Here is a 21,775-nt window from a genome sequence, read left to right as displayed (position 1 = left end):
ACATTATCACCAAATACGTGGCAACAAGTATAGAAGAGTCCCTACTTAAAGCAAACAGCCTTGAAAAAAAGAAACTGGTGAACTTTGTGAAGGAAAGGCTTATGGACAACACAAGAAGCTTAGGGATCCTCTACACAAAAATAAAGCTCCAACATCTTCTTCTCTTTTCATGAAGTCGAAAAGAAAGAGAGTGAGAAGTCTGCCACCATCAAAGCCGATAGAAATATCCTTCAATGGATCATTACAGCGTTTGATGCTGGTAGAACTGTAGATTTACCTCGAATCCTCAGCCATGAATAGATGGCAGTTTCTCTTGCTATCGAGGATACCAATGGTCAGCTACGCACTGGAAATAAGTCAGTGATGATAGAGCTGCTGTCGAGTGGGACGGAACGTGCTTGGGTCACACCAATCGCAGGACAATCGACATTAGTAGTAGATGGACAAGCATTAGTTATGACTCTAGGAAAACCTTCGGAGTGCAACACGTTTGATGATCTTGAAGACGACATACATTCACAGAACACCACAGGCTGTCGACAAACCTAGGAAATGGTAATCTGGATTATTCAACAGTGAAGTCCGTTGAGAAGTTCCTTTGTAGAATGTATAGTGTAACTGACGCAGACAGCTGCAATGAAGCGTGCGCAAGACGAAGAAGACCATGTGAACTGCGTGTCGTAAACACAAAATCTTTCTAAAAACATATTGTACATATCCTCTGGTGATTTGTGTGAAATTTTAACCGTTTTAAAGTGTTTGTAAGGAGATACAACAAGTGGCCTTGCTTTCATGTCTTAATTGCCTATATGCTAATGAAAATGACTGATTTGAAGTTCAAAATGGCCAAATTCAACTTGGTAAACAAAATATTGGTTTTCTACGCATAATTTTTACCTAAAAAAGTGTGTTTACCAACTTTTCCTTGAATTTGCCGAGAGAAGTTTACTTTTGCAAGTTGTCCCAGTCTACCACATGACTGAACAAAATCAAAACACTATGTGACGGTCATGAGAACAGAGAACAGGATAACTGGAACACATCTCAGGCAAGATGGGCCTGTTGGTGACATTGCAGCTTTAGAGAATGAAAAGTGTGTACTAAACCATGCAAAACACCAAAAACAGAAAGAAAATTATGTTGTGTTGGTGTCAAGAATCATTACGGCAAATATCCATTGTCTTAAACATCTTGAGGAAGTGGTAACCAAGCACATCCCACACCCCTACCAAAACGGAACAACTCAAGCAACTGACAGGGTGTGTGCTATTATCATTTTTTCTTGTGTGTACAAATTCTCCAAACTTGATGTCCAGAAATAAAACAGTGGGATACTTCTGTACTTGACAAATTCTCTAGCAAGATTATTAAAAATTCTTTTACTAGTTATTCATTTGATAACGTTACATAATAATCGACCCACTATAAGATTTACTGAATACTGTTCTTAGTATTTTTCGCAGACTTTTCTTGGTGTCCTTTACCACAATGAAAATAGCGCCGATGGGATTCTAGAAATTCTGAAATAGCTACACAAGTATGTACCTTTCACTGGTGAAGATGAGCAGAGGACATATTCTGACCAAGGAGCCTTTGGTGAGCAATTGACAGTAGAGTGAGCAGTGAATGGCCATGCATCTCAGTAATGGGTTTACACCTGAAGAGCATTTAGATGGCCTTAACTTTAAAATAACTGATTAGCATCCCAGCAATAAATTTCTTCAGGTAAACCAGTATCTAATTTATGCATGATGGCGGGCGGTCATGTTCAAGTACGGCTCCTGTTTCGTATGGTTTTCTCTATGTTCGTGCTGGGTTCCGGAGGCATTGATAAAAATCAAAGTCACTCCAAAGCTAATGCTCATATAGTGCTGTTCTTGGGCCATTAAAGGCCAATCTTGCGCCAATTGAGTGAGGTTCTCAATTGTGAAGTGGTCTAAACATGGTTGTATAGTCATCGCTTTACCGGAGATTAACCAAGCGACAAAGAGTGGATACAATTCTGCAATGTGGTGATGTCCATCCCCAGCCTGGACCTCATACAGGGTTTTCAAAAGCACCCGACACCCGACGCAAGTCACCGGCTACTTTTAGCGTTTGTGCCGGGTACTTTTTGTCTCCAAAGTATGAATTTATGTCAAAAACGTAGCTGATTAAGGACGTGGATATTTTTGCCCAGATTTTAATTCCAATTGTTATAATTAATAGTTATATACATGTTCTTCATGTTCATTAACTACTATCCAGCGTTGTCTTTGGGTTGTTTCAACGACATTTAACATGAACCAGAAAGTATTTGAGGTTCCGCGAAGTTTCTGTCATTTGACGCCCGCTTTTAGCCTTCTCATCTTGCTGGTAGGCGAATTGTATCCGTGGCACTTGCGAGTGCAGTCCGTACATTTGAGTTCGTACATCACTTCCTTCAAGACAGTCATATTGCTATCACAGATGAAAAGGCGGATATCACAACCAGAATGCATCTCTGAGTATGCAAGATTTAAAAATTTGCCGCTTATTGATGTAGTCTTAACTACGAATGAGAACATCGTAAATGCCTGCCAGGTAATGTCATCAACAATCAGCGATCACAGCCTGGTTTGTGTAACACTTAAATTGAAAGCACCCAAGCCGCATTGCACATATATCACCGTAAGAAGCTATAAGAATTATACTCATACTAAATTCATTGAGGACTTGCCTAGTGTTCCGTTTTATACAGCTAACATTTTTGATGACTTGGATGACCACGTTTATGTGTTCAATTCTTTATTTCTGGATGTACTCAACGATCACGCACCTGTCAAGCGTGTAAAAATAAAATCAAGACCCAACCCATTTATTACCCCAGAGATTTGACAGCTCATGAGAACTCGAGATAATTGGCACAAAATGGCAATTAAAACAAAAGATCGGCTTCACTGGAACACCTATCGTTTCTTTCGTCGAGAAGTCAAGAGGGAAATTAGACTTGCCGAAGTGGAGCACGTCCGCACTGAACTTGAGAACAGCAATGAAAATTCAAACTCCATTTGAAAAGTGTTAAATCGTTGTCTTCTCAGAAAAGATCAACCATTAAGTACAACAGAAGACCCGTTTTCTCAAGCGAACAAATTTAATAAGTTTTGCACCTCTGTCAGCCTAACTGCGGCGTCAAGGGCGAAAACTGTTGCGGAAGAACACAGCTTTCACCCCTTCAATCAAGAATCAAACTGTTGTCCAATAAATGGCAGCCTTCAGGATGTCCAGTGCCCATTATTTGAATTTCAATCAGTTACCGAAGAAGTTGGAAAGATAATCAGATCTTTACCGTCAAACAAAGCTCCCGGCCTGCATAAAGTCACAGCAAGAGTACTGAAAGAAAGCTTACCAACAATACTCTCTGCGATTACAAACCTTGTTAATACCTCTTTTTCTTCAAACACATTTGCACAAGTCTGGAAATTGGCTGAAGTTATTCCTCTTGTTAAATCAGGTGATGCTGACGAACCTTCCAACACAGGTCCAAGATCTCTTCTTCCTATTATGTCCAAAGTCTGCGAAAGGGCAGCGCATTCGCAGTTTGTTAGCTTTTTGGATCAAAATGATAAAATTTCCAAACAACAAAATGGAAATAGGAAATTTCATTCAACTGAAACAGCTCTACTTTATTTCACTGATGAAATTCTTAAGAATATGGACGACAAAAAGGTATCTGTGATCATTCTTCTAGACATGTCTAAAGCGTTTGAGAGCATACGTTACGATCTGATGCTGTCAGAACTTCGTAGCATTGGTGTGTCCAATCCTGCGTGTAACTGGTTTAGAAGCTACCTTTCACAACGAAATCAAGTTGTCAACATAGCCAACTGTATCTCTGATCCCCTTCCCCTGTCTGTTGGTTCACCGCAAGGTTCAATACTTGGACCAGTTTTATTTACACTATATGTAAATGATCTCTTGTCTGTACCTAGACACTGCCAAGCCATGGGGTATGCAGATGAAACTAAAATTTTTCTCGGCCTCCCCCATAGTCAAATTGCAGATGCAGTGACTGCATTAAATAAGGATCTTTCGGACATAGCAAGATGGTGTTGTATGAACTCCCTTCTCATCAATCCTGATAAGACCAAGCTCTTTGTCATCAGAGTCCCGCACCTAATGAGACCCTTGCCATCAATTTCGCCAATTCATTTCTTGGGGAAAGAAATTAAACCTGTTACTGTGGCCAAGGATCTGGGTGTAATGATTGACTCTTCTCGAAGCTTTCAGTTTTCAGTAAATTGTTTTAATGTTCGACTGTTTGGAGTAACACTTCTAAAACTAATGTGAAAAAGCTACAATTGGTTCGGAACTTTGCTGGCAGGATAGTTCTTGGTCTTAGAAAGTATGATCACATTTCTGAAGGCTTAAAGTCACTTAAATGGCTTTCTGTTTCTGATAAATTATTCATGTATGATTCTATTATGGTCCATAAGTGCATGAATGGAAGAGCCCCTGGCTATCTTATTAACAAATTTACACGAAGATCAGAACTTCATGACAGAAATACACGATATAACAAAGATTTAAGTCTGCCGAGATGCAGATTAAAAACTGGGCAGCGATCCTTTGCTTATAGAGGGGCTACTTGCTGGAACAAACCTCAAAGAAGTAGTGAACTCTGGTACTTTTAAGAAGAGACTTGTAAATATGCTGTTTCCCTTAGTAGTTAATTTCATTAGTTATTACATTTTATTCTTTCGCCTTATCTTGTAATTTTAATATATTGTGGCTGAAAAGCCCTGTAAAGGGAGCTTCAATAAACGTATGTATGTATGTATGTATGTATGTATGTATGTATGTATCTATGTATCTTAATCGTCTAGAAGCCTCACTATCCACATTCTCTGTACTGTTTTTAATAATAATAATAATAATAATAATAATAATAATAATAATAATCTCAGTCTAGTGTGTTCACATACCAAGGTGTTTTTCAGAAGTTGTTTATAAGAAATGTTTGTCATCTATTGTCATTTCACTAGGTCTTCACTTTCAGGATTTTAGCCTGTAGCCTATCAGTATAGGTTAGGAGACATCAAAATTATCTGCATTTCAAGGAGAAGTTTGACTATTAAAAATATTTTTGTGGGAGGGGGGGAGGGGTAGCCTTCATGTAGCCATAGGCTGTACCCATATTTTGTGCTCTTCATTTTGCCTCTGAGCACTGGTTTCTTGGTGCTCTGAGGTTGCCGAGAAAGTGCCTGATTCTTTTGTCTTGAAGTAAAATATTTTTTGTTTCGTTTTAAATGCCTGCAAAATGCCTATTTCTCCAAGACTGGTCTCTGTTGTTTTTATGCTGTGCTGGAGACAACGGAAAACAAATTACGTAAATTAATAATCACACATTTTACTTCAGTTTGTTTTGTAGGTTGCTTTTGATCGCTTATACTCTACTGCTTTTTCAAGGGACAAATGCACACTGTACAGCGACCAGAACTTAATCAACAGAAAGAATGTGAAGGCCTGTGTTGACGCTGCAGTCAAACCTGCTCAGTTTTTTTACCTGTGCCTAAAAGCAAGAGTTGTTGCTGCTGCTTTGGAAATTATGAAGCTTAAATCGGTTGATCATGTTTGTGAGGATGTCCCAAAGCCAGATGCTTCCAAGACTTCCAAAAAGGAATACCTTGACAAATTGGCAGTCCAACTTGTCAATAATTATATGCTGTACATTTCCAAAAATTAAGAACTTGCAGACAAGATTGTGGGGGTGCAAGGGGTCAGTTGAGAATCTAGCAATTCAAATGAATCTGATTACATACCGTCTTACCAAAAAAGAGATGGCGAATGAGATCGCCGCTGGAAATTTTTCCTCCTTCACCTCAGAAATGATAGGAAAAGTCGAATGTTCAACTGTTCAAGGATGCAGTTACGAAACTTGGGCCAAATGCCTCTCAGAAGTCCATAGAAAGAATTTGAGAGACCATCACCATAACAAAGGAACTCATAGTTTGATACAGAATTGCACATTCTACCGCGCTCTGGTAGGCATTTGGCAAAGTCTGGAGATGAACATCTCAAGAAGATAGTTCAGGATCTTGTAGAACACAAAGCCATGCGGTACACACCTGGCAGAGTGTATCGACACTATGGTGGCATGAAGTCATCTTTCCTGTCAAATTTTGAAATCCAAGACATGCACAGATGGATTGATAACCATAAAGAGTACATTGAAGTAAAAAGAAGGGCACGTTAGTGCATTCTCGAAATCACTTGTTATTAAGCCTTGTAGCAACCAAGTAAAGTTTATGGTTACATACCCGATATCCACATGTGTTCAGACTCTTTTTATTTATTTTGTTAGTAGCCAGCCACCCTCACTGCTTTTACCAGTCCTAAAAGAGTTAGATGGTTGCTGGGTAATTAAGCCAGCCCTACTTATTGCATCCACTTTAGTATGGTGTTCTGAAAGAAGGGCTTAGTGCAGAAAAGATGTTTTACTATTGCTTGCAGACTTGTGTTTAGGTGACATACAACATTGCATCTTAAGACCCAAAAAAGGATAATTCAAAGGATTTACTCATAGTTGTGACCATTGCCAAATAGTTAGAGCAGAAAAATGAATTTCCTGTAGTTTGTGTTAAGAGACATTTCATGTTTATGATATGACGGTTTGGGCTTGCTAGGAATTATGGTCTTGTAACATGGCGTGCTTGCTGTAATGTGATTAAACAAGCTCTTCAGTTTATCCGTGTTTATCTTCATTGATAATGGGCCATCACCACATTTGGCGACGAGAATAATATTCCAAAGTGGTGTATGATTAGATACGTAAAGAAGTTTTGCCAAGATAATCTAAATGTCAGTGACTAAGGAGCAAGCGAGTGAGTTGAACACATCGTCCACTAACACCCGGTGGGGCGACTGTGAAACAAGTGTTAGAAGTCTGTGGCCTAACTTGCTTCGACCCCAAAGGTGAGCCAAATTCACTTTCAGTTCGATGGAAGCGAGTTTTCAACCTCTACGTGGCATTGAAAGGCATGACAAACGATAGAGAGAAAGTGGCATTGTTGTCACACTCAGGAGATATGGCATTACAAGAAGTCTTCTACACTTTGGTACCTGAAGACCAAGGAACCACTTTCAATGATTGTTTAACAGCCCTTGATGGTTATTTCATGCCTAAAGTCAATGTTCCTTTTGAGCGTCATCAATTTCGTCAAATGCAACGACTGGATGGCGAGACTATCGATCAGTTTGTTTGCCGTTTGCATCAGAAGGCTATATCATGTGAATTTAGAGGTCGTGAAAAATTCGATATTTCATTTTATTTCAAAATTCTTGGTTTAGTTTGATAGCCAGCTCTATAAGCTTTAATTTGATATAAGGGTGTAGGTATCTACAGTTTAAACCGGATGCGCTACATCGCCTGAACGCGAGACACCTGTGAAGAAACCTCTAAAGGTATAAGGTAACCGTATGTGTGGTTTTCTCGGTCATTTTGCTGTTTGTTTTAAGTCCAAGGAAGTCCAAAAAGCGTTCAATGTTCTTATTGACTCTGGTGCAACATGTAACATTGTGGATCGTGCTCAATGGGAGATTTTGAAGCAAAAAGGGTGCAGTGCCAGTCCCGAAAATGTGAAAGGAAGCTGTTTGCATATGGCCAAACAGAACCAATGGAAGTGGTTAAAACATTTCAAAGTGAAATTTATTGTGAGGAGTCTGGAGAAACTTGTGTGGAGGAGTTTACTGTTGTTGAAGGTCAAGGTAAAGCTCTGCTGGGAAAGGACGCAGCTGAAAAACTGCTCGTGTTAAGGGCTGGACCGCCAAACTTGCCTGAGGCATACTCAATCACAAGTGAAGGGAATTCTGTGGACATTGTCAAGAAGTTTGCTATGTGTTTACTGGAGTGGATAAATTAAAAGATCATCAGTTGAAACTGCATATGAATAAAGATGTTAAGCCTGTCGCACAACCAGTCAGAAGACTACCCTTTGGTTTGAGGAATAAAGTCGACAAGAAGCTGGTTGAACTTGTAAAAGAGGACATCATTAACAAGGTACCGAGTGGTCCAACCCAGTGGGTCTCACCACTTGTGGTAGTACCAAAGCCAGACAGAGGTATCCGCATCTGCGTGGACATGAGAAAAGCCAATGAAGCAACTGAAAGAGAATGGCACCCGATCCCCACGGTTGAAGAAGTTCTGCACGAATTGAATGGTTCTATGGTGTGCAATAAATTACATTCGAAGTGGGGCTTCCCTTCCAGGTAGAAGTTGATGCAGAATCACGTCAAATTACTACGTTCATTACTCACAGAGGTCTTTATCAATATAAGAGGTTAATGTTTGGAATTACCTCGGCTACGGATAAGTACCAGAAGATTGTCAAGGACACACTGGTGGGCTGTAAGGGAGTTGCAAATATTGCAGATGATCTAGCAATCCATGGATGTAGCATTCAGGAGCATGACGAGAATCTGTAAAGCTGTCCTTCACTATCTCATGGAATGTGGCTTGACCCTGAATGAGAAGAAGTGTCGTTTAGGCTTCCAAGGTTAACATTCTTTGAACATGACAGGGCATGAAATTGCGCCTGATACAGTCGCCAATGCACCTGAGTTATCGGTGTTGGCGACCAAGATTTGAAAGTTAGTCGCCACATTGGCGACCAGAGCCCTTTGCTTTATCCTACTTTTATGTATTGTGCAATAAAATAAAGCTTGAAAAAAAATCGGTGCGAATGGCGAGGTTTATTTGTAGCAAAACCATCACGAACTCTCCGTCAACATCTGCCATCTTGGAGAATTTAGATGCTACGTTGTATATTGTGCAGTCAAATGTCCCTTTTGCTACCAGTACATATTGCGGGCTCAGAACATGACCACATGAGACCTCTGAAAATCCAAGATGGCGGATTCCGTTACTCGGACTTTCATTAATATTCATGTCACCGAGTGATTTAAATTTAAAATGAGCGTTGACGAGGATTAGGAAAATTTATTTCAAATATTGGTGCGCGTACAACCGGGACCAAGGATGAGGTTTTGGAATTCGCATGGGTCGTGGAAGAAAAATATGCCGACAAGAAGTTTTTTCGCACGTTGCCGCTCCATGGCCACGTGGGATTACCGAAAGACAAATTGGCAATGTCCCTGGTACTAGAGGATATTCCTTTACGACAAGAAATAGCAGCCACTATCACTTCTGCTGATGGAAACTGTCTTTTCAATGTTGTTTCGTTGGTTTTGGTAGGCGATGAGACGAAAATGAGTCTTGCGTTTGCTCGTGGTTGTTCAGCTCATTTTGAACTGTGAATTTTGAATAATTTCCAAAAATAAAAAAAACTTACCATGTGATGAAATGTTGGTGATCTTCATTTTTTACTGTGACCAGAATTGTTGTTTGCTATTCTTTAGACATCAAGAAAACCGTCAACGCATTCCTAATGCTAGGAAAGCTTACGATTTGATATTGTCATCCATGATAACGCATTTTCAATATTTTTTGTTTTCGTTTCGGAAAAAAATGGCTACTAACTTTTTGGACTTGGCGACCACTTTGGAATATTTAGGAGCCAAATGTCTCCTTAAGAAAAAAATTAATTTCGTGCCCTGCATGATCTAAACAGTAAAGGAATTTCACCCAATGAAGAGAAGGTAGCTGCAATTCAAAATGCCAAGGTTCCACAAACTACCACAGAAGTTAGATCTTTCCTGGGGCTAGTGCAGTATTGTGCCATGTTTTTACCAGATTTTGCCCACGTTGCTGAGCTTACAAGAAAGGATCAGCAGTTTGTCTGGGGAGATGTCCAGCAGAAGTCTTTTCAGAAATTGAAAGATCTACTAATCCGAACAGAAACACTTGCTAACTTCAGAAATGAATGCAGAACACAGATCGTTGCTGATGCTGGTCCCACCAGTATAGGAGCTGTCCTAACTCAGCTGCAAGATGGCATGTGGAGAGTTGTTTCATAGGCGTCAAGGAATTTTACTGATGTGAAAAGAAGATATTCACAAACAGAGAAAGAAAGTCTTACATTGGCTTGCGAGAGATTCCAGCTGCATGTTTTTGGCCGAGAGTTTGAGTTGGAAACTGACCATAAATCTCTACAGTACATCTACAACAAGTCCTCTAAACCTTCTCCTAGAGTGGAGCGATCGGTCCTTCGCCTGCAAGCTTGGCAAGACAAATATTGCAGATGCCCTTTTAAGATTTCTTTTTATTCGCTGATGACACGAATCTGCTATTTGCTGACAAATGCTTAAAGACCCTGGAGCTTATAATAAACAAAGAATTGGAAAATGTTTGTGATTGGTTACTAGCTAACAAGTTGACTTTAAATACTAAAAAATCTAATTACGTATTATTTCACCCTCGCCAAAGAGCGACAGCAAATCGCCTTCACATAAAAGTATTCGACTGCGAACACAATGTGTTCGAACACCTTGAACAAAAAGATTGTGTTAAGTATCTGGGTGTGTTGATCGACAGCAACCTCTCTTGGCAATATCACATTAATTATATTTCGCTTAAGATAAGTAAAACAATTGGTATTATATCACGGTTGAGATACGTTCTACCCACTTCTATTCTTCTTCATATTTACCGTTCTCTAATCCATCCTTACGTTTCTTACGGTCTTTCAGTATGGGGCCAAACTTCAAAATCAAATCTGGAGAAAATCTTAATCCTCCAAAAAAGAGCCTTACGTCTAATTTATTTCCGCAATAACAGAGAGCATGCCATCCCGTTATTCGTATGTTCTAATATCCTTCCAGTTGACATGCTTTATTTCAAATCTATAGCCAGTCTTATGCATGATATCAATAACCAAAGTGCTCCCCTGAACCTAATAAATCTTTTTGATCGAGTAGATTCTGTGCACTCGTATAGAACCAGGTCTGCATCCACGGGCAAATTTCATATAAAATGCTTAAAGCTGACACAACTGAGCCACTCATCTTCGAGATTAGGTTGTAAAATCTGGAATGAATTACCGGAATCTTTCCGTGCAAAAACTAAAGCCTCCTTTAAGAAATGCCTTCAGACCAGATTACTAAAACTTCTTGATCAAGAGGATATTTATGTTGACGTCAACACTCTGATTAAAAACTTCAAATATCAGTGGTATGATTAGCTAATATGAAACTTTCTTAATTTTAATTTAGACAGTCATTATTTTTTACTTAACTTATTACACATTAATTATTGGTATATCTTTAAATTATATTCTGTAAATATATACTAATCAACTGCACCACCCGCCTAGATTAGCCTATGCTATTTGCGGGCTAGTGCATTCTTGCCTTACCTTCGTGAAAAATGTGCTTTAATAAATTGAATTGAATTGAATTGAATTGAGATTGAACTCTATGGATCAGAAAGATTCCAGTGGCGAGGAAGCTGACTTTGTTAAAAATGTAGCGCAAGAAAGCACACCAGAAGCTATGACTGCCAAGGAAGTGGAAAGGGAATCTGAAAATGATCCTGAAGGTTACCTTATACCTACAGAGGTGTCTTCAGAGGTGTCTCGCGTCCAAGCAATGTACCGCGTCTGGTTTAAACTGTAGGTACCTGAACCCCTTCATCGAATTAAAGCTTATAGAGCTGGCTATCAAGAATTTTGGCTATACCAAGAATTTTGAAATAAAATGAATTGCCGATTTTTTAGCGCTGTTTTCTCGAATCAATTTTTTCACTTGGAGGAGCCACTTCAAAGAGCTAAAACTCAAAAGGAATTTGTTCGTTTGCCTTCAAATATGGACAGTAGCTAGTTTAACATATAAAAAATAAAAACTTGTCTGCGAATTTTTTCTTTCGAAATATTTTTTCTCTGAGAGATTTTTGTACGATCACTCCACATTTTTTTCATCCTATTTCGAAAATGCTCTATAACTTTTCATTGCAATTAAATATGGCAAAACGCAAACACGTTTTTTAGCGCTTTTGTGGAGAGCAAATTAAATGCGCAAAAAACAAAATTCGCTTTGACTTATAGCTTTAAATAGGTAGCTTGGACGCTCGCATTTACAGGTCGTGAAAAATTCGGCAAATCATTTCATTTCAAAATTCTTGGTATAGTTTGATAGCCAGCTCTATAAGCTTTAATTTGATATAGGGGTTTACGTATCTACAGTTTAAGCTGGACGTGCTACATCGCTTAAACACGAGACACCTCTGAAGGTATAGGGTAACCTGAACTGTGTAGTGTTAGACACTACACACAAACCGGAGATTGGTCACAGTGCAAAATGCCTCATTACACTAGTGTGAAAAATGAACTTTGCATACTGAGAAAGTTAGTGACATGGGAATGAGAATGGTTATTCCCCAATGCCTTAGAAGTAGAGTGCTGCGCTTAGCTCATGAAGACCATCAAGGAGTTGTGAAGATGAAAAATCTGGTGGCCCAAAATCGACCGTGATGCTGAACAACTTTGCAAAAATTGCCATGGATGTCAAGTGGTGGGAGAATTTCTTGCACCTGAGGTCATGCAACGAGTAGAACCACCATCAGTACCTTGGCATGATGTGGCTATTGATGTCCTAGGACCACTTCTCTCTGGAGAGAACTTACTGGTAGTAGTGGATTACTACAGCCGATTCTTTGAAGTAGTTATCATGCATTCAACCACGTCTCAGAAGATGATTGAAGCGCTAATGCCAATCTTTACACCGTATGGTTACCCATTCAGTCTAAGTCGGACAAAGCATCTCAGTTTGTATCAGAGGAATTTGAAAGTTTCCTAGCTAGTCATGGGGTCCAACACCGAACATCTCTACCTGTCTGGCCTCAAGCTAATGAAGAAGTGGAACAACAGAACAGAACATTGCTAAAATCAAATTCTTGTTGGCATATAGGACAACTCCTCACAGTAGCACAGGAGTAACCCCAGCGTTTATGATGTTTGGAAGAGAACTGAGGACCAAGCTACCTGACTACGTCCCAACAAAAGTATTCCGGAAGAATGCATTAGAGACCGTGACTGGAGTCGGAAGCTTACAGGCAAAATGTATGCTGAAGGGCGACGTCATGCTGCTGACAACCCAGTGGCTCCTGGAGACAGTTCTGGTCAAGAACACCAAGCTAGCTGGAGAGTTAGCTCCCAAGTTTGAGCCCAAGCCTAACATTGTTCAGACAAAGGAAGGGAAAGAATTAACCCTCAAATCGTCCGATGGTGTAGTGCAATGAAGAAACAGTTCATTTGTCAAACCGTACAGAACTCCAGAAGAGCCTGAAAGCTCCACCACAGCTGAAACCTCAGGAGATCCAGTAGTATCGGCTACTGCTGCAGATGCAACAGTTAGTATGGAGACAAGGAGCAGACCTTCCCGATCTGTACGGATGCCAGCTAGGTTTAAAGACTTTGTTCTGGATTAGTGATCAGTTTCAAAAGACAATTCAATGTTAGAGTGTTAAGATTGTTTACTTGCTGAGAGACTTAAATTTTGAAATTCCTTTATTTTGAAATTTCTTTATTTGCTAGTTGCACATGTAAGTTAGCTTTTTCACAAAAGGGAATGTGATGTTTACATGCAGTGTTGAGACATTTCGTATTTATTATATGATGGTTAGGTTCACTAGGAATTATGGTCTTGTAAAATGGCGTGCTTGCTGTCGTGTGAATAAAAAAGCTCTTAAGTTATCCGTGTTTATCTTCATTGATGATGGGCCATCACCACAACTACCATGATCATGATTTGGATATATGTTCCTAATTAGCATAAACTTTTGCCAAATTTTGCCTGAATTTCTGCAAGAATTATTGATCATTTGAGAAGTCATATCAAACAATTGAACGTGTGTTTCATCAGATATCGTAACACCTCAAAGTCATTTTAAAAAAGCGCCTTATTTTTTCAACCTACTTCTCAGTATTTGGATATCTGATGAAACACACCTCGTTTTTGCCATACAAGATAGCATAAAATATACCAACTTCAAATTATGTTCTAAAAATAATACCAATACTCAGCATGAAGTGCAATGAAAGCACAATTTGTGGAGATCAGTTAACCAATATTAACTAGTAGTAATCACAGATTATTGGAGTGCGTTCAATTCCTTACATAGGACAAAAGTTAGGTACGGTGGGCGCTTTCCTGTTCGTTTTAATTTGACTTATTTCGTTCGTTTCACTCTTTATACAACTTTTCTTTATTGCTATAACCATCATCTTCACAGAATATTTGAAGTTTCCTTTCCAAATTAATAACCACAGTTTTACTGCTGGTTACCCAGCCTGAATAAAGCAAAGTTAATGGGCAAATAAAAATCTTAACTTTGAGGGTGAAGAAACATCTGGAGCATGAGGGGCTATTTCACTCTTTCACCCTGAGGCTTTGAGATTAGGGGCAAACCCAAGTACGTGACAGATCTGACAGGGAAAAATTACAATTAAGGTTGCACGACATTTGCATTTGCATTTTTCTTATACGCTACGCAAGAATCCTGCTGCTAAGAAGCGATAAACATTTTGAATGTTGAGATCTAATTAGCATATGAAAGTCTTGATCTCAGATAACCAAATGCGCGTGTACAAGCATAAAAATCTAACAGAAATAAAAATACTACCGCAGGCGATCGACTATATATTTCCATTTGCTACTAAATTTTACTATTTATTAGCAACTAGAAAGGTATTTTTTATACTTTACGCAAAATTTCTGCCTCTAGGAAGCGATAAACATTTTTCAGGTAGGGGTCTAATTAGCATATTGACAGTCTTGATCTCAGACACAACTATAAAAATCTATTGCTCGAAACCTCAAGAATTCAGAGAGATGAAAATGTTACTGAGAAAGTACACTATTTGCTTTTACTTGCTACTACTCTTTACTTGCAACAAGAAAGATATTTTTGATACTCTACACGAAAATTTCTCTGCTATGAAGCAATAAACATTTTGGATGTAAGCTTACTCTATGCGAAAATCCCACCGCTATGAGGCGATTAAACCTTTTGAATGTTCCGATTTAAACAGCATATTGAAAGCCTTGTACGAGCATAAGAAATTATTATAGAAACCTCATGAATTCAGAGAGAGAAAAACTGTGTGCCACCGTATTGTTCATCGCAAATAATCCCGTATATGTCCTTGTTCATTGAAGAGTGAAAGAAACAAAATCTCTAAACTTGAGTTGTGAGACGAACACAGTCTGCGGGCCGCTTTACACAAACTCCAGCGAAGCACGAGGCACAATGCTTTGCGCAACCAAATTGTGACATCATTTAAAATGGTGCCAAAAAGGTGAACCATGGAACGAAAAAACACGGGTCAGCTTTCGCTTGTGTGCACAGGGTACCCAAAAGATTAGGAAGCGTTCTTCCTTTGTCGAACGCAATAATTAGAATTTTCAGGAGAGAAATTTAAGTTCAAGGTTCTTGAAAATATCTTCTAAAACTCGTTAATAAGTCATAAGTTTGACAGCCAATAAAAAATGGCTAAATTCGTCACGTGCATGAGTTTTGATACCCAATGAAAACACAGATGAAAACCACACGTACTTTGGATCACATATCAAAACCACGCTTGGTTTTCATCGGTCTTCTCATTGGACATCAAGATTTATGGATCAAAACGAAACAAATTGAACACAAAAAGAATACTTCAGTTTAATTAATAATCATAATTAATCAGCCACACTGTCAGTTCTTTGTTTGCAAACACACACCTTGCTGCATGTTATCCTTCATCTTGGCATCACGACAACGATGGAAAATAGCAAATCTGCAATAAAATATAGAAAGTTTAAAAAAGGTCAATCTATATTCTAACTGTACTCTTCGATGAAAAGAGTATCTTGCATTGAACATTAATTCTATATCCTCTTCTGCCTTTTATCTGAAGCATCTAAAGGATTTAATGCTTCGCTTCCCACAGTTTCATCTAAATGCCTTTGGATACCATAGATAATTCCATAAAAGGTCCTTGCTGGATACACCTTCCCTTCACTATTCGCAACCTCCTGGACAAATTTACTCAGCCAGAAGTTTAAAGAGTTGGCATCCATATTTGCCAAATCTGTAATCAACGACTGAATTTTGGACAAATCTCCATAATCTTTAAAATAGCCTGCGAGCAAGCTCTCTTGAGGATGGGGGGCAGAAGGGGGAAAGAGGAGAGAGCTTGCAACTGCTAATTGGTGGATATTGAATTTGGTGCTTACGTCATTACTCTGAGATTAAAACCTGACCAAAGTTAATCTGCCAATGCTTTACTTCAAAGTAGCGATGTTCTTGCAGTTTTACCTACGAGATTTGGGACAAATTTGATATTTCAACCTTTTGCAGCAATTGAAAGTCTAAAGTCTAACATCAAACAATGTTAGTTGTTTGCCCATTGCAAAGTATCATTATCGATTACTTGATTGAAGAAGCAAGAAGAATGGGGATGCCTGCCACTTCGATTGCCGACATTTCAGATGGGGAGTCAAGGTCGGCCAAATTTAAGCTTTTGTTTGGTGTTTGGCTCAGCCGAAAAAAACATGAACATCTTTCAGCTTACAGCACAAATTAAAGCTTTCTGAATATAATGACTCAATTCCGAGTGCTTCGGTACGGCGTTGGCAGTGAACTGCCGGCTTTTTAAGGCAACGCTTTTTAGAAGCGCAATGATTTCCTTTTGATCTGGCACTCTCACATCTGCATTGCTACTCGTTCACAACATCACAAATTTCACACGAGTTAAGTGTTCCAATGAAACCTCATTGTCGACAATGAGAATTGCATTCTCATTCTTGGAGAACCGGCTGCAAAATTGAGATCCTTCCGATTTCCTTGCACTCTTTCTTTTTTCCCTGGCCGGACTGTGGCTAGTTTTCGACATTTTTTATGTCCAGTAGTTGTGTGGCGTTGACACTGCAGTCGGCAAGATTCGCTTGACCCTTGGGATGACATTTGTGACCTCAACCTTTTTCGTCAATCGGTTATCAATGTGCTCACAATTAAGTAAAATCCTTCACTAAATTTTCTGATTTTTGTGGCATTCGGTAGGCATACTCGATGAGAGAAACTATAGTTTTTGTCAGCAAGGATTGCAGTCTTTAGAAGTGTATCTGATAACATTGTACCTTTCAAATGTTTGTTTACATTCACTATCGTTTCCGGTTTGCGCTGATTGGCCAAATTCTGACAGCTTGGACAGCAGGGAGCTGCGGGGAGTATCGGGAGCGGGATTGAAATTCCTGAGACATTGTTGCAAGCTCTCTCCTCTTTTCCCCTCTCGCGCCTAAGAGAGCTTGCTCGCAGGCTATCTTTAAAAGTGCCACCAGCATCAAGTACAGGAACTTTAACTTTTCTATTTATCTGCCATTAGCGAAAAATTTTTATCGCCCATTTGGTTTTGTAGGCAGTTGACTTAGGGCAGCAACTTTGATTCTTCTTCCCCAGTTTTTGGAAAACGAAAAGGGCTATCTTTAAAAGTGCCACCAGCATCAAGTACAGGAACTTTAACTTTTCTATTTATCTGCCATTAGCGAAAAATTTTTATTGCACATTTGGTTTTGTAGGCAGTTGACTTAGGGCAGCAACTTTGATTCTTCTTCCCCAGTTTTTGGAAAACGAAAACGGCTATCTTTAAAAGTGCCACCAGCATCAAGTACAGGAACTTGAACTTTTCTATTTATCTGCCATTAGCGAAAAATTTTTATCGCCCATTTGGTTCTGTAGGCAGTTGACTTAGGGCAGCAACTTTGATTCTTCTTCCCCAGTTTTTGGAAAACGAAAACGGCTTTCGGTATTCGCTGCAAAAGACTGCCATTTTCACCACCACATGACTTACAACGAACAACAACAAAATTCCCACGTTTTGATTATTACTAAAATACATAATCTCATGGGAAATTAAAACACTGAAACAATACCCCCTAATTACTAAAGAAGTGTGAATAGTTTTAGAAGCCACATCAAAAACTCATCTCGAAACAATAAAAGCACTCGCCAATTTCATTTGTTTCTCTGTGTCTGGAAACCTTGGTCAAACACTCGCACTCGTTTTTGATTTATTACTTCTAAAATAAATTAAGGCTTTTTCAGGTCACAGTGTAATGTGAGTGCAAATGATTGCAGTTGCACTTTGCACGTAACAGCGAACTATCCAATCAAGGGTAAATGAAGCAGTTTAGAGTCTACCTCCTTTTGACAGATTTTTATGCTTGATTTCAACGTCAGTTTACTGTCTTACAGTTACAATACATGGATTAGGGTAAATTATACTCCCCCGAAAACTAGTACTGTTTAGACTTGTAGCTGCTGTAAGTGTGTCATCAAAATCAGTAAAAAACTGTCTTCTTCAAGACTTTGAACCATGTCCATTAACAAGGAATCATGCCTGACTTCTTCCCAGTCAAAATCAACATCAAGGTCATCAAATAGTCCAATATCAAGTTGTGCCACCTTCTCAATGACACCAAAACATTGACTAATGTTAACAATAGCAATTGCATGCTCTTTGCGCCACACTTCAACATTATTAAACACATCTTGTAAATCAAAAATATTATAGCAGTTGTTTGACACTTGATCTATAAAAGTCACCAAGCTCAAGCAGAACATTTGGACAACTAACCAACTCTTCCAGTTTGTTCATTTGCTTGTGAAATCCCATCTTTCCTGTACTGTTTTAAAGCACTATTTAAAAAAAGACTTTGTTTTGAGTGCACTTATCTCTCTTTGAAATGGAAATAACAAGGTAGTTCTGCTGCATCTGACATATTCAAGCTAAATGAACCTTCACAATCACCCAAACCACAGGAGCAATTCACTGCACAGTTATCGCAACAGTCATGCTTTGGAGTAACTTGTATCAGCTGTCCATCAAATGGTGCAAACAATATCTCTCTTCCGCACATTTCTGTCTTACAGTGGTCTCTGATGTCTTGCACACAGTGGTTAGCTGGTATGCCATTGTGCAGAAGAACAAAGACAGCTGGTAAACCATCCCTTCCTCCTCTTCCACTCCCTTGGACATAGCATTCAATATTTTTTTTGCAGGACCTATGTGATAAATTCTCCTCACCTTTCTGCAGTTTACACCCATCCCAAAAGAAACAGAGGTGATAAGGCACTGGGTTATGGAAAGCCGAATGGTGCAAAATTCTAGAAACAAAAATGGCTTCAAGTTCAACAAACTTCCTGTCAAGGTCAAGAAATATTTCGACCAAGCTCAACAAAATTAAGTCACCTTCAACACGTTATCTGAAAAGGTCAAGATTTTTCTAATCAAGCTTAACAAAATTAATTCACCCTCAACAAATTTCCTTCCAAGGTCAAGAGATAGTTGAGTCAAGCTCAACAACTGAAATTAACTCAGATTCAAACAAATTCCCTTCAACCTCAAGAGGTATAACTTCAAGCTCAACAAAATAAATTCAGGGTCAAGACATTGCAAATTAATCACCAAGCAAATTTTTATTCAACATCAAACCCACACCTTGCCCTGGCAAGATCAAGCCTCGCAGCCACGCTCAATAAATCCAAATTAAATCAACAAACGAGATGCGTTGTCAACAACTACTCTGAACGCTGTCAATAAGCATCATACCCCATAATGCACTGAATGACTATTTCCCGACAAAAGAAACAAGATGGCTACCATCATGGCGTCAACAACAACGACAGAATGGGAGAATTCCTTTGAGGAATTAATGAACTTAATGGGTGATTGTCAACGTTTTTGTGACTCGTCAGATAGTATGGTACAAGAAAACATTTGCCTTGAGTCGGCCGTTCTTGCTCTTCAACAAGTCATTACTTTGGTGATCGAGAGAGGCCTAGCCTGTGCTTCAGTTCTACAAGAAATGTTTAGGAACATTCGTATTTTATTTCTAGATTGGATAAGGAAAAGTCAACTAGCCTCTCAATGCAGTAATCTGGGGATTTATTCGTTGGAAATCATCAAAAAAAAATGCCAATTTCTAAAAAAAAAAAGACCCAACAAAACCTTCCTGGCAAACAGCATAACAATAAGTATGAACACATGTTCAGTTTACATAAAATGAGTGTACAACCCCAAATCTAAGAAATAGACATTTTCGAAGTCATTTCTGTCACTTACTGTCAACAGTCTACTCTGTCCATAGCTTTGCATAATCTGCAAGAATTCATCTTCCTGATTGATGTCATCAATTTCTGATCCTGTTGCATCTCTTATCTCTAAATTAGAATGTGATGCTATTGATGGCAGTTAAAAAAACCCCACATTTCCTTGAAATGAAAGATGGTTCATTTTCATTATGACAAATAAATATATATATATATTTCTTTTTCGGTAAGAGGCAGGGGGCCTTTCAAAGACTATTACATAATTTTATTTATTTACCCAGGAACAGAAAAGCACACAAATCTTCAACTTACCAGAACACTTAATTTGCAATATCAACATCATCAGTCTCTAAAATAAACACTCTGTTACACTAGGAAATGATTAGGCTTCATTTGCCAATGATGTTGATGTGTTAGAGATACATTCATTAGATCAATAATGTGACATGTGGTGTGACATGTATTACGTCAGTCACTGATTTCTCGTATGTAAAATGAAGCGAGAGCACGTGCTCACCATTAAAAAATATGTAGCTTGTTGTTGTGAACTCTGCATTCTTTTACTCTGTATTTTCGAGAGGACGTCTTGATATGTGATGGCAGCGGTGGGATTTTTAGTCTGTTCACTGTTTCAATGATGAGCGACGAGGAATCTTCCTCTGGAACCTCCGCAACCGTTTCTGTACACACAACGGCTTCAAACCAAGCTGGACATATACATACAAAACTAAACTACATACAAACTTTATTGATGCTCCCTAAGTGGATTTTCAGCTCAATACAATTACAGTTAAAAATCTAAATTAAGTAATAAATGTATCAAGAGTATTACAAGTATATATTAACCCCTTTAGTGCCTGTATGACGTACTGAGTACGTCATATTTTTCTTACTTCGTGTGCCTTTATGACGTACTGAGTACTTCAAGAAAATGAACACCTCCGTTGGAACCCTGGCACCTAAAATACAAAAGCACCTGGCATATTTGACCCAGAAAATCCTTCCGGAGCCTGGTACCAACTAGGTTTCAGTCTCTAACAGGTGTCTGCTCAGTTTTCTCATAATGTTCACAAATAATGTGTCGGCCATCTTGGGTTCTTCACGGGTCGGAAAATTCCTTCTTCTACATGGAATAATCATGCCAAAAGTAAGAGGTTGTAATACAGAGAAGGTAAAGGACATGAAATAGATTTGTCGTAGAGGAGAAGAATCATTCAGTGTTGGCGACTTTGGGAAAAATGTTGAGAAGACTGAGCGTTCGTGTCGTGCTTTTTGAAGCAATGTATCATGTCCAATTTCTGTTTCTGGCATCAAATGTGAAGGTAACAATGTCAAAATGAGCTCTAAGTAAATATTTCAATTGCACTTTCAAACCATGTGTATTTGCTTTTTGTTATATCTCCAGGTTTTAGCATTATTATTGTTTTTCTACCATTCTGTCAAATTACCACAAAAATAATTAACTCTCCCGTGGCACTGGGCAATACTTGGGGGCTGGCAGTGAAGCGGTTAACCTAATAAAACATTTGCGAAATGACGGCTAAAATTCTTGGGGCATTTTAAGGACTTAATATTATTATTCCACAATTTTCCAGAGTTTGGCTCCTCTAAAAGCAAAAGATTGTTGCCCTGTGAGCGAAAAGACAAAGTTTGCTCGGTAAGTCAAGACTCTGACCGTTCTGACTCTGATTTGGACGTCACTTCAGTTAAGACTCTTAATGTCGTTGTTATGGTGTTCGATCCAAACAAGACAAGCCCATTCATTGTGAAATG

General features: G+C 38.8%; 1 protein-coding gene and 2 pseudogenes across 1 annotated transcript; 2 read left to right on the top strand and 1 right to left on the bottom strand.

The window, feature by feature from the left end:
• The first annotated feature begins 872 nt into the window (after window positions 1-872).
• LOC146468798 (uncharacterized) lies at window positions 873-6,470 on the top strand. Its single transcript, XM_085124162.1, has 3 exons — window positions 873-1,259; window positions 1,464-1,725; window positions 5,390-6,470. The coding sequence occupies exons 1-2, from the start codon at window positions 1,011-1,013 to the stop codon at window positions 1,527-1,529; spliced, it is 315 nt and encodes a 104-aa protein (XP_084980288.1). The 5' UTR covers window positions 873-1,010; the 3' UTR covers window positions 1,530-1,725; window positions 5,390-6,470.
• Window positions 2,281-6,214, top strand: LOC146468799 (uncharacterized; annotated as a pseudogene).
• Window positions 6,471-14,094: 7,624 nt separating the features above from the next.
• LOC146468797 (uncharacterized) lies at window positions 14,095-17,789 on the bottom strand (annotated as a pseudogene).
• Between the last annotated feature and the right edge of the window lie 3,986 nt (window positions 17,790-21,775).

This window comes from Pavona decussata, unplaced genomic scaffold (genome assembly GCF_977016875.1).
Source record: "Pavona decussata unplaced genomic scaffold, jaPavDecu1.1 SCAFFOLD_129, whole genome shotgun sequence".
Classification (NCBI taxonomy): Eukaryota; Metazoa; Cnidaria; class Anthozoa; order Scleractinia; family Agariciidae; genus Pavona; species Pavona decussata.
The sequence above is the reverse complement of the archived record's forward strand: the minus strand, read 5'-3'. Positions and strand labels throughout refer to the sequence as shown.

Excerpts from the sequence above, each read along its gene's own strand:
- LOC146468798 (XM_085124162.1), top strand. The coding sequence starts at position 1,011 with ATGAGAACAGAGAACAGGATAACTGGAACACATCTCAGGCAAGATGGG. Across the intron at positions 1,260-1,463 it reads CAACTCAAGCAACTGACAGG|ACTTTTCTTGGTGTCCTTTA; the intron begins GTGTGTGCTATT and ends TATTTTTCGCAG.